Genomic DNA, 13,533 nt, shown 5'->3' on the forward strand with positions numbered 1-13,533 from the left:
GGCAGAAAGTAAACCAGGCTGGACCCAGATTAAGATCTAGTCAAGGAAAAAGCCTCCGCTCCAGTACAGTGGATCCTTTACCCAGGGAAACACATGCCATCCATCTCTGAGCAAGAATTTTTGCCATCTTACAACCTGAGGTATCACATGTCATGAAGTGGTCAGGTTGGGAGAGGACTAGTATCTATTAACCATCTGGCTCGTGGCAAGTCTTGAGTTGTTGTTAGGTACTGTCAGATTGACTACAGCTAATAGCAGCCCTGTGAACAGATGGGAACTTTTCGCTGTCCTGCCCCATCCTCATGTCTCCGATATGCTCCCACCCATTGTCACAATCCTGGGGTCAGTCCATCTTGAGGATTTTCCACTCATTCATTGACCTTCTACCTTTCCAAGCCTGATGTCTTTTTCCAAGGCAGGGCCCCATCTAACACATGTCCCAATTATGGGAGGTGAAGTTTCACTCTCATTGCTTGTAAGGAGCACTGTGGTTACACTTCATCAAGGACGGATTTGTCTTTTAATAGTTCATGACTCTAGGTAGTGCTTAATATGCATTATCTTATTTAATCTTCAAGACGGCCTTTGAGGTGAGCATTGTGTGTGCAAATTTCTTTCTATTAAGAATCATATATTCAGAGAGATTATACCATGCTGTAATCATCTAGGGAGTTCTGGTCGCCCAGGGGCTAAAGAATTGCACTGCCAACCCAAAGATGGACAGTTTGAATCTACCAGCTGCTCCAAGGGAGAAAAACAGTGTCCTCCAGCCGCTGATGACCCCCTGGAGGTCAACTGTGTATCGGTTCTGACTCAGCAGCACAAAACAGGATCATCTCGTTCTATTTGATTTTAAAGTTCACAATTTATACTTTACTTGGGTGATCTTCCCTAAACTAATTCCAGGAAACAGACCTCCAAAGTGTCATATTAATGTTTGTAGTCTTATTTTTTCACAGATGCCTTGGACTTTGTCACCCAGTGGCTAGAAGAAGCCTCAGATGAACTTATGAGTCAGAAGTATAAAAACACCTTACCAGCAGGGGGAGGGGCTGCTGGCTCTGAGGACTTTGCCATGCTGAGTCCCGTCGCTGTCCAGAATCATGCTTACCTCAAGCTTCTGAAATGGGATCACCTCCAGAGACCTTTCCCTGAAGTAAGTGCCTCTGAGCATTACAACTGCTGATTTTCTTTTGTACTGCTGAGCTTTTGTTTTGTTTTGTTTTTAATATATCAGCTTTAAGATATAATCTACATATCATCAGTTATACTCTTTTCACACTTAGAATCCAGTTGTTTTTAGAATATTTGCAAAGTGCTACAGCCGTTACCATCACTGTTTCCAGAACATGGTCGTTATCTCAAGAAGAAACCCTCTGTCCCTTAGCAGTCACTCGCTAGGCCCCTTCCCCCAGCCCCTCGCAGCCCCAAATCCACTCATTAGTCTGAGTTTCTGCTTGTTGTGGACACTTCATATAAATGGTGTCATGTGTTTGGCTCCTGTCACATTCCCTGTCTTCAAGACTTATCTATGATAGGTGGCGTTATAAAAACTTGTCTCCATTATATCAGGTGGGATGAAATTAAAGTCATATTTTGGCTCCTGTGGATTTGGTTTAATTTTCCTCAACTTCAGCTTGAACTTGCATATGAGTAGTTGGTGGTCTGTTCCACAATCAGCTCCTGGCCTAGTTTTCACAGCTGATAGTGAGCTTCCCCAGCATTTTTTTCCGCAGATGTAATCGATCTGATTCCTATGCATACCAGATTCTCACCACTGGACCAATCGGTAGCATCAGGATGGATGGCGAAGAGATTGAGATTGTTCAAATCTTCAGTTTGCTTGGCTCCACGGTCAACACTCTTGGCACCAGCAGCCAGGAAATAAACATATTGCGATGGGAAAGTCTGCTGTTAAGGACCTCTCTAAAGTACTCAAGAGCAACGGTGTCTCTCTGGAGACTAAGGTCCGCCTGATACAGGCCATGGTTTTTGCAATCGCTTGTTCTGCATCAGAGAGTTGGACAATGACTAAGGAGGATAGAAGGAGAATTGACGCCTTTGAGCTGTGGTGCTGGGGAAGAGTATTGAATGTCCCATGGACTGCCAAGAAAACAAACAGATTCAACCTAGAGAGGGTTAAACCAGGCTGCTTCTTGGAGGCAAGGATTCTGGGGCTTCATCTGACATACTTTGGACATGTTGTAAGGAGAGACAGGTCCTTGGAGAGGGACATCATGCTTGGTAGGGTGGAGGGGCAGCACAGGAGGGGAAGACGCTCTATGAGGTGGATTGATTCAGTGACTGGGGTAATCGGGATGGGTGTGTCAGAGACAGTGCAATTGGCACAGGACAGAGCAGGGTTTAGGGCTGTTGTACATAGGGTCGCTATGAGTCGCAAATGACTCGACGGCACATCACAACAACAACCATTATATTAGTTCTGGCTCAGAGTGACCTTACATAGGAGGAAAGAGTAGAACTGCCCATAGGACTTGGGAGCTGGTAGATTTGAACTTCTGGCCTTCTCAGTTAGCCGCCGAGGGCCACTAAGGCTCCTACATTGTAGCATTACCAGTATTTTTTATACCCGGAAAATAATCACTTGTATGGACATGTCCCATTTTAATTTATCTATGCAACAGCTGATGGACATTTTCTTTTTTCCCCTCTGTTTCTAGGCTTTAATAAGTAATGCTGCTGTGAACATTCCTGTACAGGTTTTTGTGTGACAGTGTTTCCCATTCTCTTTGGTATATATGGGAGTGGAATGTAGTAGCTCTGTGTTTAACTTTGAAGAACCCTCAGACTGTTTCTCATAGCAGCTGCATCGTCTTTGGATGCTCCTGGCCATGTCTGAGCATCTCGCCGTGTGGTGGGCACTTTTCTTCCATTTAACTCATCTTGATTAAAACCACAACCACAAAAGCTGTGGCGCTTTTCCATTATCAAGAGAAATTTCTTTCTTCTCCATGCTGAGGTGCAGATTTTCCTTTTCGTGCTTTTCATAGTCATCACTTCTAGCTGTAGTATTCCTTTAAGCAGGTGACTAACAAGGGAGTCCCCTGTTTGGTGCGTGATGTCTGACTTGTCTTAGTGGGTAGAAACCACCACCATAGCTGCCTCACTTTTTTGAGGGCACACAGGCTTCTGTAGCCTCAAATCCTGCTGCTTCTCTAAATATCAGCCTCAAAACCAAGTTTCCTTATTTTTACATTCAAGAAGTTTCATTTCTTGAGTTCTCTGTTTTGGTAAGAGGAAGATCTAAGAGGTCACAAGGGAGCCATTGAAAGGAAGTGCTCATGCTTCTTTCTGACTAATGGCATTTCTCTCCTGAGGGGCAACTCTCAGGTTGTTATTTTTCTCTAAAAGTTTTCAGCTGGGGGAAGATGTTCTTTTTCCGGGGACAGATGTCTGCTGTTCAGGTTGATCTTGGAAGTCTGTTGCACCCCAATCTCAAGGACTGTGTCCTTTGAAGAGGTTAGAATTTGAGAAAGCAAGAACACTGCCTGGGAAAGAAGTGAAATGAAAAAGACTAATAATAAAACAAATATACCTTTCTCAGCAGACTTATCAGCAACAGAGGGTTTTCAATCTTCAGAATTTGTTTTTAGCTTCTTCAGAAGCATGCTGGGTTAAGATCTCAAATTGTCAATGTCTCGGTTTGATATATATTTCTCTTTTTTTGTCATTTCTTTATTTTTTTATCATTTTTTAAAATTAATTTTAATGAAAATTTACAGAGACTTTGGATTTCCATTCATTTATTGTTGCACTTTTCTCCCTGTCCATTCTTCCCCCCAGTACACTCTTCTCTTTGAAAAGTAAAAGAAAAGTTCCCCCATTGTTTTATAATCCTTCCCCTCAGGTCAACTCCACTATGCAGCCTTCATTCTGGACTCCTGTCATGGCAATAATACCTAATCACATACCCTTTTTAAACAGTTTTCTCCCTTATCTGTTTCAATGCAGTATACATTATTGAACCCATCTTTCTCAGTCTCCCCACAATTCCAATGTCAGTCCTGTTTTACAACAGTGGCACCATGCAGTATTTGTCCCATTGTGACTGACATATTTCACTCAGCATATGTCCTCCAGGGTCACCCATTTTGAATAATATTTCATGAATTCCTGTTTTTCAATGCAGCATAATATTCCACTGTGTGAATATACCACAGCTTCTCTATCCATTCATTTGTTGATGGGCACTTAGGTTGTTTCCAAGTCCTTGCTATTGTGAACAAAGCTGCGATAAAAATGGATGTGCTTATATCTGCTTGGATGTTGGTTATGGTCTCTTTAGGGTATATTCCCAGTAGTGGAATTGATGGGTCAAATGGTATCTCTATGTGCAACTATTTGAGAAAGCACCATACTGCCTTCCACAGTGGTTGCACCATTTTACACTTCCACCAACAGTGAATAAGGGTTCCAGGTTTTCCACAGCTTCGCCAGCATTTGTTGCTTGCTGTTCTGTTAAATTTTGCTAGTCTCACTGGGGTGGGATGATATCTCATAGTTGTTTTGGTTTGATATATATTTCTTACAGCAAATGAAGCCTTGGGATCATTTGATTAACCTGTGAGTACTTGAATCAGCCCTTCAGCCATTGCTCTTCTCTTATCCTCACCCCACACTTTGGCATGGTGGTGGTTATTGTGTATTGTCAAGTCAGAACTGACCCATATCTGATCCTGCAGTGAGTTTTCAAGGGCAGTTAATCCCCCAAAAGGAGATTGCCCATCCTTTCCCCACAGAGTCGCTGATGGATTCAAACCACATACCTTTGCATTGTCAGTGCAGTTCTCTACCAGTAAGCCAGAAGAGTTCGTTGGCATGATTGTTGTTTTTCTTATTATTAGGTGCTGTCAAGTTGAGTATGACTCATAGCAACCCTTTGAACAACAGACCTGAATCTTGTCCTATCCTGTGCTGTTCTCACGATCTCTGATACACTTGAGCCCATTGCTGTAGTCACTCTGTCAGTCCATGTTGTTGGGGGTCTTCCTCTCTTTTGCTGACCCTTCACCTTTCTAAGGAATAACCTCTCCTAGCAACATGTCCAAAGTATGAGAGACAAAGCTTCACCATCCTTGCCTCCAAAGAGCAGTCTGGCTGCACATTTTCCAAGACATAGTTGTTTTATTTTTGGCAGTCTGTGGAATATTCAGTACTCTTCTTCAACACCATAACTTAAAGGCATCAATTCTTCTTTCATCTTTATTCATTGCCCAGCTCTTAGATACATAGCACGTGATTGAAAAGACTAGGAGGACCTGAAGCGCTTGCTGCAGAGGGTCAAGGACTGCAGCCTCCAATATGGATTGATGCTCAATGTCAAGAAGACAAAGATTCTCACCATTGGGCCAATTGGCAGCATCAGGATGGATGGTGAAGAGATTGAGATTGTTCACAACTTTAGTTTGCTTGGCTCCACAGTCAACACTCTTGGCACCAGTAGCCAGGAAATTAAAAGATGTATTGCCATGGGAAAGTCTGCTGTTAGGGACCTCTCCAAAGCACTGAAGAGCAATGGTGTCTCTCTGAAGACTAAGGTGCATCTGATACAGGCCATGGTCTTTGCAATCACTTGTTATGCATCAGAGAGTTGGACAATGACTAGGGAGGGTAGAAGAAGAATTGATGCCTTTGAGCTGTGGTGCTGGAGAAGAGTACTGAATATACCATGGACTGCTAGGAAAACAAACAGATTTATCCTAGGAAGGGTCAAACTGGGCGGCTCCTTGGAGGCAAGGATTCCGAGGCTCTGTCTAACATACTTTGGACATGTTGTAAGTAGGGACCGGTCATTGGAGAGGGACATCATGCTTGGTAAAGTGGAGGGACAGCGCAGGAGGGGAAGGCCCTCTATGAGTGACTGGGGTAATTGGGATGGGTGTATCAGAGACAGTGTGATTGCTACAGTACAGAGCACAGTTTAGGGCTGTTGTACATAGGGTTGCTATGAGTCGCAAGCAACTCGACAGCACATAACAACAACAACAACAACATCATCAAGAAAACAAAGGTCTTTACCACTTGGCCAATAGGCAGCACCATAATAAATAGACAAAGAATTTAAACTGTCAGTGATTTCATCTTACTTGGGTCCACAATCTTTACCCTTTGTACGAGCAGTCATCAGTTAAGATGAATTGTTTAGGGCCACTGTCAGAGTCCTCTCCAACATACTGAAGAGCATTGATGTCAGTTTGAAGATTAAGGTGCACCTGATTCAGGTCGTGGTCTTTTCAATCACTTGGTATGGTAGCATCGAGAAATGTCTTCCTGGAGTGAATAGCAACATGGAAAAAGCAGCCATGGAAACTCTCTCATTGGCTACTTTGTAAAGTAGCTCTTCCTTGTTTTCTGTCATTCCCACATTTTATCCTTGTTATTTAATTCGCTTTCTGTTTATTCATTTACCAGTTATTGAGAGTCTCTTTTGTTCCAGATGCTGAGGGAGCTACCTAGATAAGTTAAGTATAGTGTCTGCTCAGAAGAAGTGTTCTCCTCTTTCCCTTAAATGATCTGTATAGGTTGACCAGCTGAAGTTCTCAGCACTAAAAAATTTCAGCTCCCTGCTCTTGAGTCACACTTAACTCAGAGTTGATCTTCCATTGGGTTTCTGAAGCTGTAAATTGCACAGAAGGAGATTGCCCATCTTTCTTGCTCCAAGCCACAACACAATTCCCCGTGGTCTCCACCAGTCCAGCCTCCTCCCAGGACTTAAGACTTTGAGTTTTAAAACTTGGACAGTATTGACCAAAGTGGGATGGAACAGGCTGTCCTAGCTGGGTATATGGGTGTTCTTTCCCTTACAATAGATGATAAAGAGATTGAGACTGTTAACAGCTTTAGTTTGCTTGGCTCCACAGTCAGCACCCTTGGTACCAGCAGCCAGGAAATCAAAAGACAGAAAAAAAAGTTGCATTGGGAAAGTCTGCTCTCAGGGTCCTCTCCAGAGTACTGAAGAGCAGTAACATCAGTCTGAAGACTAAGGTGTGCCTTATCCAGGCCATAGTCTTCACAGTTGCTTGCTATGCATCAGAAAGCTAAACAGTGACTAGGGACATTAGAAAGAGAATTGAGGCCTTTGACCTGTGGTGCTGGAGAAGAGTGTTGAATGTACATACTATGGACTGCCAGGAGAACAAACAGGTTCATCCTGGAGAGGGTGAACTCAGGCTGCTCCTTGGAGGCAAGGATTCTGAGCCTTCGTCTGCCATACTTTGGACATGTTGTGAGGAGGGATCAGTCCTTGGATGCCTGGAAGGGTGGAGAGACAGCAAAAGAGAGGAAGACCCTTGATGAGATGGATTGATTTAGTGACTGGAGTCATGAGGGTAGGTGTGTCAGAGACAGAGACAGGTTGGCTCAGGATAGGTTAGGTTTCAGAGTTATTGTACATAGAGTCGTTATGAGTCACGAGCAACTGAATGGTGCATAATAACAAAAATTATATGTTGCAGTTGTTAGTTGCTGTGAGGTTGATTTTGGCACATGGTGACCTTGTGTGTCTCAGTATAACTGTGCTCCTCAGGGTTTTCAAGGCTGGGCCTTTCAGAAGCAGGTCCTCAGGCCTGTCTTGTGAGGTGCTGCTGGGCAGGTTTGAACTGCTAACCTTTGAGCCAGTGGTTGAGCGCTTACCCACTTGTGACTCCTCCTAATAGTTTAACTCTTATTTGTGGGGTGTTGGCTTTGCCAACCACATTACATACACGATCATCTTTAAAACTGCTGATAGAAGGAGGAATCCTTGTTCTGCATAGGGTTAGATGTTGAAGAAACTTGGATGTACTCCTCCTGCTATTCAGGGAGGCAACCCAGATTTGCTCTCAGATGCGTGCAGTATGCTTGCTTTCTAATGAAAGAGGAACTCTAAGGTGGTTTATTCACGCACAGCTCTTACTGCTCTGGAATGTCTCTAAGACAATCTTAGCAGAAACTGGGAAGGCTTGTGGCAGTGCTGTGGCTGCCCTGCCTCCTGCTGGCCGCTCGGATCCACAACTCAGTGATGGCTCTTCTTCATTCCAGACAGTCCTGATGGATCAGTCCCGCTTCCAAGAGCTCCAGCTGGAGCTGGAGCAACTCACCATCCTGGGGGCTGTGCTGCTGGTCACGTTCAGCATGGTGGCCCCCGGAATTGTCAGCCAAGCCAACTTTGCAGAGAAACTCAAGATGATTGTCAAGGTTCTGCTGACAGACATGCATCTGCCGTAAGTGGCTGAGGGTCGCAGGGTGGACTTGGAAATGGTTGTGTGGGAGGCAGTGGGTGGCCGCGACCCGACTGGGTGAAGGTCTCCCGTTGTAAGGTAGAATTGGGAGGGTCGGGGACCCTTTCTGTGAACCTAGAAGAAACCTTACACTCAAACTTGTCTGTTCACTAGGTGAGTACCACAGAATTAATTCAGCAGATCAAAGCTAGAGTCAGTGCTGGGGTTAGCAAGGCGTCTAGGCTTGTAATATTTGAAATCGGGACCCACAATAAGAAACGTGTTTTCCTCTGTGAGCGCACACGCACATCATTACACACACAGGGAAATGAAATGAAAAGTGTTATAAGATGAAACTTACTTTAACTACACTTAGTGCAGCCTGATATTTTCTGTTCCTTTGTGGAAAAAAAAAAGTACTGGTTGATACCTACTGAATTTATTTCACAGCAACTCAGAGTTTGAAAAGCACAGCTGGGGAGCAATTTTTAAAAAAAACAACAAAAACCCTACAAACACGCCCAGCTCTCTGATGGTTTAGTGGTAAGAAACTGTACTTCCAGTGAAAAGGTACATGGTTCAAATCCACCAGCTACTCAGTGGGAGAAAGATTGGCTCCAACTGGACAGCAACATTTGAATTTAATGTTTTTAACTTCTAGCTTTCAGTTTTATTTAAAATAGTTTTTAAACATTATTTTCACTAGTCAAAGGTACAAGAGTATCCAATAGAAATTCTTTCTTTCACTTCAGACCTTAGCCCCCAATTTCTGATTCATTATGTTTTGCTCATACATTGCACTCCAGAGGTATTTGAAGATGATTTTAAGTCTCAGTCACACTCGGTGACCACACAGATGCCAGCAGCATATCATGCTTTGGCTCTGTCCTGGTATGATCAGAGCCCTCTCCAGCTCACTGCTGTTTCTTTCAGAAGGAGTGAAAGAAGGTCCTCCCCAGTCAGAAGAGCAGAGCCTGGGGGATTGGGAGGCTGGAAAAGGGAGCACATTCTCCCTTGTCTACACAGCTCCATTGAATAGTTGATATGACCTTCAGTCTCTGGATGTATGAACTGCTTAAATGTGCGCTCTATTCATAGGCTCTTTCTTCCCCTTCTCTGTTCAAGCTCCTTCCATCTGAAGGATGCTCTAACTGATATTGGGGACAAAGTCTGCATGGAGGTGAGCAGCAGCCTTTCCCTGTGCGGGTTCACCCCCTTCACCACAGACAAGGAGACCATGCTCAAGGGCCAGATCCAGGCCCTGGCCAGTCGGGACAACCGCATTCGCAGGATCATGGGTACGCATCAGAGGCCGGCAAGTGGGATGTGCCCTCAGGTGTGGTGGAACCAACATGGGGTTGTGGGTGTTTGTGAGCCTGGAGAGTAATTAAGTCACTTGGACTTGAGAAGGTGGTGCACTCACCAGTAACTCATTAGCATCTCTCCAGGGAAGGGAAGGGAGAACCTGTGGTTGGGGAAATCCCTTCAATGCCAAAGTGTCTGTTGTTTTTAAGTCTCCGTTGTTACATGAATTTAGTCGACTGACTTACTACTCATGGTGATGACCCTGTGAACAACAGATTGGAACCTTGCCCGATCCTGCTACACCCCTGTGATCCAGTCTCTATCATCATAGGTTGTCCTCTCTCTAATCTGCCACCTTTCCTAGTGTGGTGTTTTTCTCAAAGCCCCTCCTGACAGCACATCTGAAGTATGTGAGTTGAGATTTCACTGTCCCTGCCTCTAAAGAGCATTCTGATTACACTTCCTCCAGGACAGACTTGCTTGTTCTTTTGGCAGTCCATGGCTAGTCAATACTCTTCCCTAGTGCCACCATTCAAAGGCATCAATTCTTTGATCTTCTAATTCTTTATTGCCAAGTTTTACAGGCTTATGAAGCACTTGAAAAGACCATGGTTCAGATCAAGTGCACCTTAGTCTTTAAGCTGACATCTTTTCTCTTTAATACTTTATAGAGTTCTTTGACAGCATCTTTACCAAGTACAACACATCTTTGATTTTTTTTTAAATTTTTTTAAAATTATTTTTTGTGTGTGTACCATCAAATCAGACCTGACTGGTACAGGAGGAGATTGCCCCTCCTTCTGCAGCAGAGCATCTGGTGGATTCGAACCGTCCACCTCTGGATTGCAGTGCAGCTTCTTGCCAGTAGATTACCTGAGCTTCCCACATCTTTGATTTCTTGACTGTTGCTATGTTGATTGTAGATTCAAGTAAAACTAAATAGTTGACTACTTAAATCTTTTCTTCATCTTTCATGATGGCCCATTGATGAGGATTTTTGCTTTCTTGTTGTTGATACATAGTCCATGTTGAAGGTTGTAATCTTTGATCTTCTTTAGTAAATGCTTCAGGTCTCGAAGCAAGGTTGTGTCATCTATATAATATTGGTTATTGATTAGTCTTCCTTCAATCCTGATGCCACATTCTTCTTCATATAGTCCAGCTTCTTAACTGATTTGCTTACCATATAGGTTGAACAGGTGGAGAAAGGATGTGACTGTGATGCCCACCTTTCCTGATTTAGAACCGTGCAGTGTTCCCTTGTTATTTAAGACAGCTGCTTCTTGGTCTCAGTCTAGGTTTCATGTGAGCATAATTAGATGTCTGGGACTCCCATTCTTCTCGATGTTATCCATAATTTATTATGACCTACACAGTCAAATTCCTTTGCAGAGTAAATAAAATACAAGTAAACATCTTTCTGATAGTCTCTGCTTTCAGACTGTATCTATCTGATATCATTAATGACATCCCTTGTTGCTAGATTTCTTCTAAATCCCTAAATCCAGCTTAACTTTCTGGTAGTTTCCTGTTACTATACTGTTCTAGTTGTTTTTGAGTTATTTTCTGCAAGTTTTTACTTGCATGTGATACTGATACTGTTCAGTAATTTCTGTTTTCTGTTGGATCACCCCACTCGCCCCTTTTTAATGGAAACAAATATAAATCTCTCCCAGTCAGTTGGCCAGGTAGGTAGCTGTCTTTCGAATTTCTTGGCACAGCATGGTGAGCATGTCCATGGCTGCATTTTTTTAAGCATATGATTTGTTAGCCCATGAAATCCTGGGCCCTTATTTCTTGTCAGTGCCTTCAGTGAAGCCTGGACTTCTTCCTTCAGTACTGTGAGTTCTTGAACACACACTCCTTCCTGAATTGGTTCTGTGTTGACCAGTTCTTTTTGGTATGATGGGTCTATTCTTTCCATCTTCTTTTAGTGCTTCCTGCATCATTCAGAACTTTCCCATGGAGTACTTCAGTTTGCAACCCGAGACTTGTGTTTGTTCTTCGGTTCTTTCAGCTTGATAGACACCGAGAGCATGTTCTTCCTTTTTGGATTTCTCATTCCAGCTCTTTGCACATTTTGCTATAATCCTTTGTGTTGTCTTCTTGAGCTACCCTTTGAACTCTGTTCATCTCTTACTTCATTATTTCTTCCCTGATCAAAATGAGGCTGGGCACTGAATTACAGAATTTTGTACAATCTATGATTTATTCATTGCAGTTACATTTAAAAAAGAAAACATAAATAGCATTATATGCCTATACCTCACTTCAAATTCCACACTACATTTGTGGAAAGAATCGTTGGAGAAGCTTAATATCAGGAGTCAGACGTAGGCCAGGTGCTGACCGTGGAACAGAGTGTCAGTTACTCATGTGCAAGTTCAAATTAAGGCTGAAGAAAATGAAAAATCCCTGAGAGCCAAAATATGACCTTGTGTCTTCCTAGCTGAACTTAAAACTATCTCAAGAATAAGTTTGATGTATTTGACCATAATGACTGAAAACCAGATCAATGGGATGACATCAAGGACATTACTCATGAAGAAAGCATAGGGGGAAAAGAAAAGACTAAAATGGACATCAGAAGAGACTCAGAGACTTGCACTAGAACAAAGGCCAAAACAAAGAGAAGAAATGTTGATCTACAGCCCTGGGTTATAAAACTGACTAAGAGTTTGAGTACTTGTCTAAAGATTGGTGGTTCAAATCCACCCAGTGTTACCTCAGAAAGCAGAACTGGCTAGCTGCTTCTTAAGGTTATGGCCTTAAAAACCTTACGAGGCAGTTTAGTTCTACGTACGTAAGGTCACCGTGAATTGGATGAGATTCTACTGTAACTTAGCAGCAGCATTCACTTTTGTAGTAAAATCTGCAGGAAGGAAGGACTCATTTAAGTCTTTTTTGGGTGAAGATGCACAGGAGTGTGCCAAAAACATTTAGAGGGAAATAAGTAAAGAAGTGGTTAACTGAAATGATCCCTCAGAATTGGAGAAGCTCACAGCTTCTCAGGGGCCTTGGTCCTTCACTGTGAGCACTGAAGAAGGCAGCCTGTGAGTCTTTGATGTGAGCTTTGTGGGCAAGGTGGTTCACACACCTACAGTGGATTGTCTTTTGAACTTGTAGAGGAAAGAATTATTGGAGAAGCTCAATATCAGGAGTCAGGCGTAGGCCTTGTAGTGCCTGCCTTTCTGTTCTTCCCTCTTTTCTTCTGTGGTCTCCAGTGGCCAGGCTTGCTAGGGGTTGTACTGGGTGCAGGGAGAGCTAGAAGAACAAGATGAGCAAGATTTCCAATGTCATGAAACCCCATCTTGACAGGGACACATTGTTAAGTGGAATCATCGGTCAGAAATAAGGTGCTAAGGGTACTCTGTTAGGGGGATGGTCAGGAAAGACTTCCTCAGGAGGTGAGGTTTCTAGCTGAAGCATAATGAAAAGCTTGTAAATTGACCTAGAATGAGAAACAACCACCTATTTTCTTTTCCATTGCAGATTCCCGAATCTTCACTTTCTTGGAAACCTACCTTGCCTCAGGCCATCAGAAGCCATTCCCTGCAGTACCTGGTGGATTGAGTCCAGTTCAGAAAGAGCTGGAAGAAATTGCTGTTAAATTTGTTCGCCTGGTCAACTATAACAAGATGGTGTTCAGTCCCTACTATGAAGCGATCCTCAGTAAGAGCCTGGTCAAGTCCTAACCCGTGTGCTCCTCTCAGCAGCATTATTTACTCGGCTCAGAGTTCCTCTTCCCGACTATTCGCTTTGGAAAATGGCTGTTTAGTGCATTTCACTTTAAATGGCACTGATTCTGAAGGGAAGAATAGTGCATGTGGCTGTTGAGAAGACTTATTGAAATATGCACTGAATCCTATCTTGTGAGCTTTTATTTATGAGTGCAAGTTTACAAAGCATAGAAGCTCTTTGTTATCTTGAGTTTTATAGGTAACATTCGGCTTTTAACCAGTGGGCTACCTGTGCAGTCCTTCCCTGCGTCAGAGTTACAGCAGCTGGA

General features: G+C 43.3%; 1 protein-coding gene across 1 annotated transcript in view; it reads left to right on the forward strand.

Moving 5' to 3' along the window:
• TCP11L1 (t-complex 11, testis-specific-like 1) overlaps positions 1-13,219 on the forward strand; it is a 32,778-nt gene extending 19,559 nt beyond the window's left edge. Inside the window, exons 6-9 of the mRNA XM_006883738.1 lie at positions 960-1,156; positions 8,041-8,222; positions 9,345-9,517; positions 13,017-13,219. Coding sequence (XP_006883800.1) covers positions 960-1,156; positions 8,041-8,222; positions 9,345-9,517; positions 13,017-13,219 — 755 coding nt within the window. The remainder of the gene's footprint in view (positions 1-959; positions 1,157-8,040; positions 8,223-9,344; positions 9,518-13,016) is intronic.
• The last annotated feature ends 314 nt before the right edge of the window (positions 13,220-13,533 follow it).

Source organism: Elephantulus edwardii, unplaced genomic scaffold (genome assembly GCF_000299155.1).
Source record: "Elephantulus edwardii isolate Elephantulus edwardi_28Jun2011 unplaced genomic scaffold, EleEdw1.0 scaffold00029, whole genome shotgun sequence".
Taxonomy (NCBI): domain Eukaryota; kingdom Metazoa; phylum Chordata; class Mammalia; order Macroscelidea; family Macroscelididae; genus Elephantulus; species Elephantulus edwardii.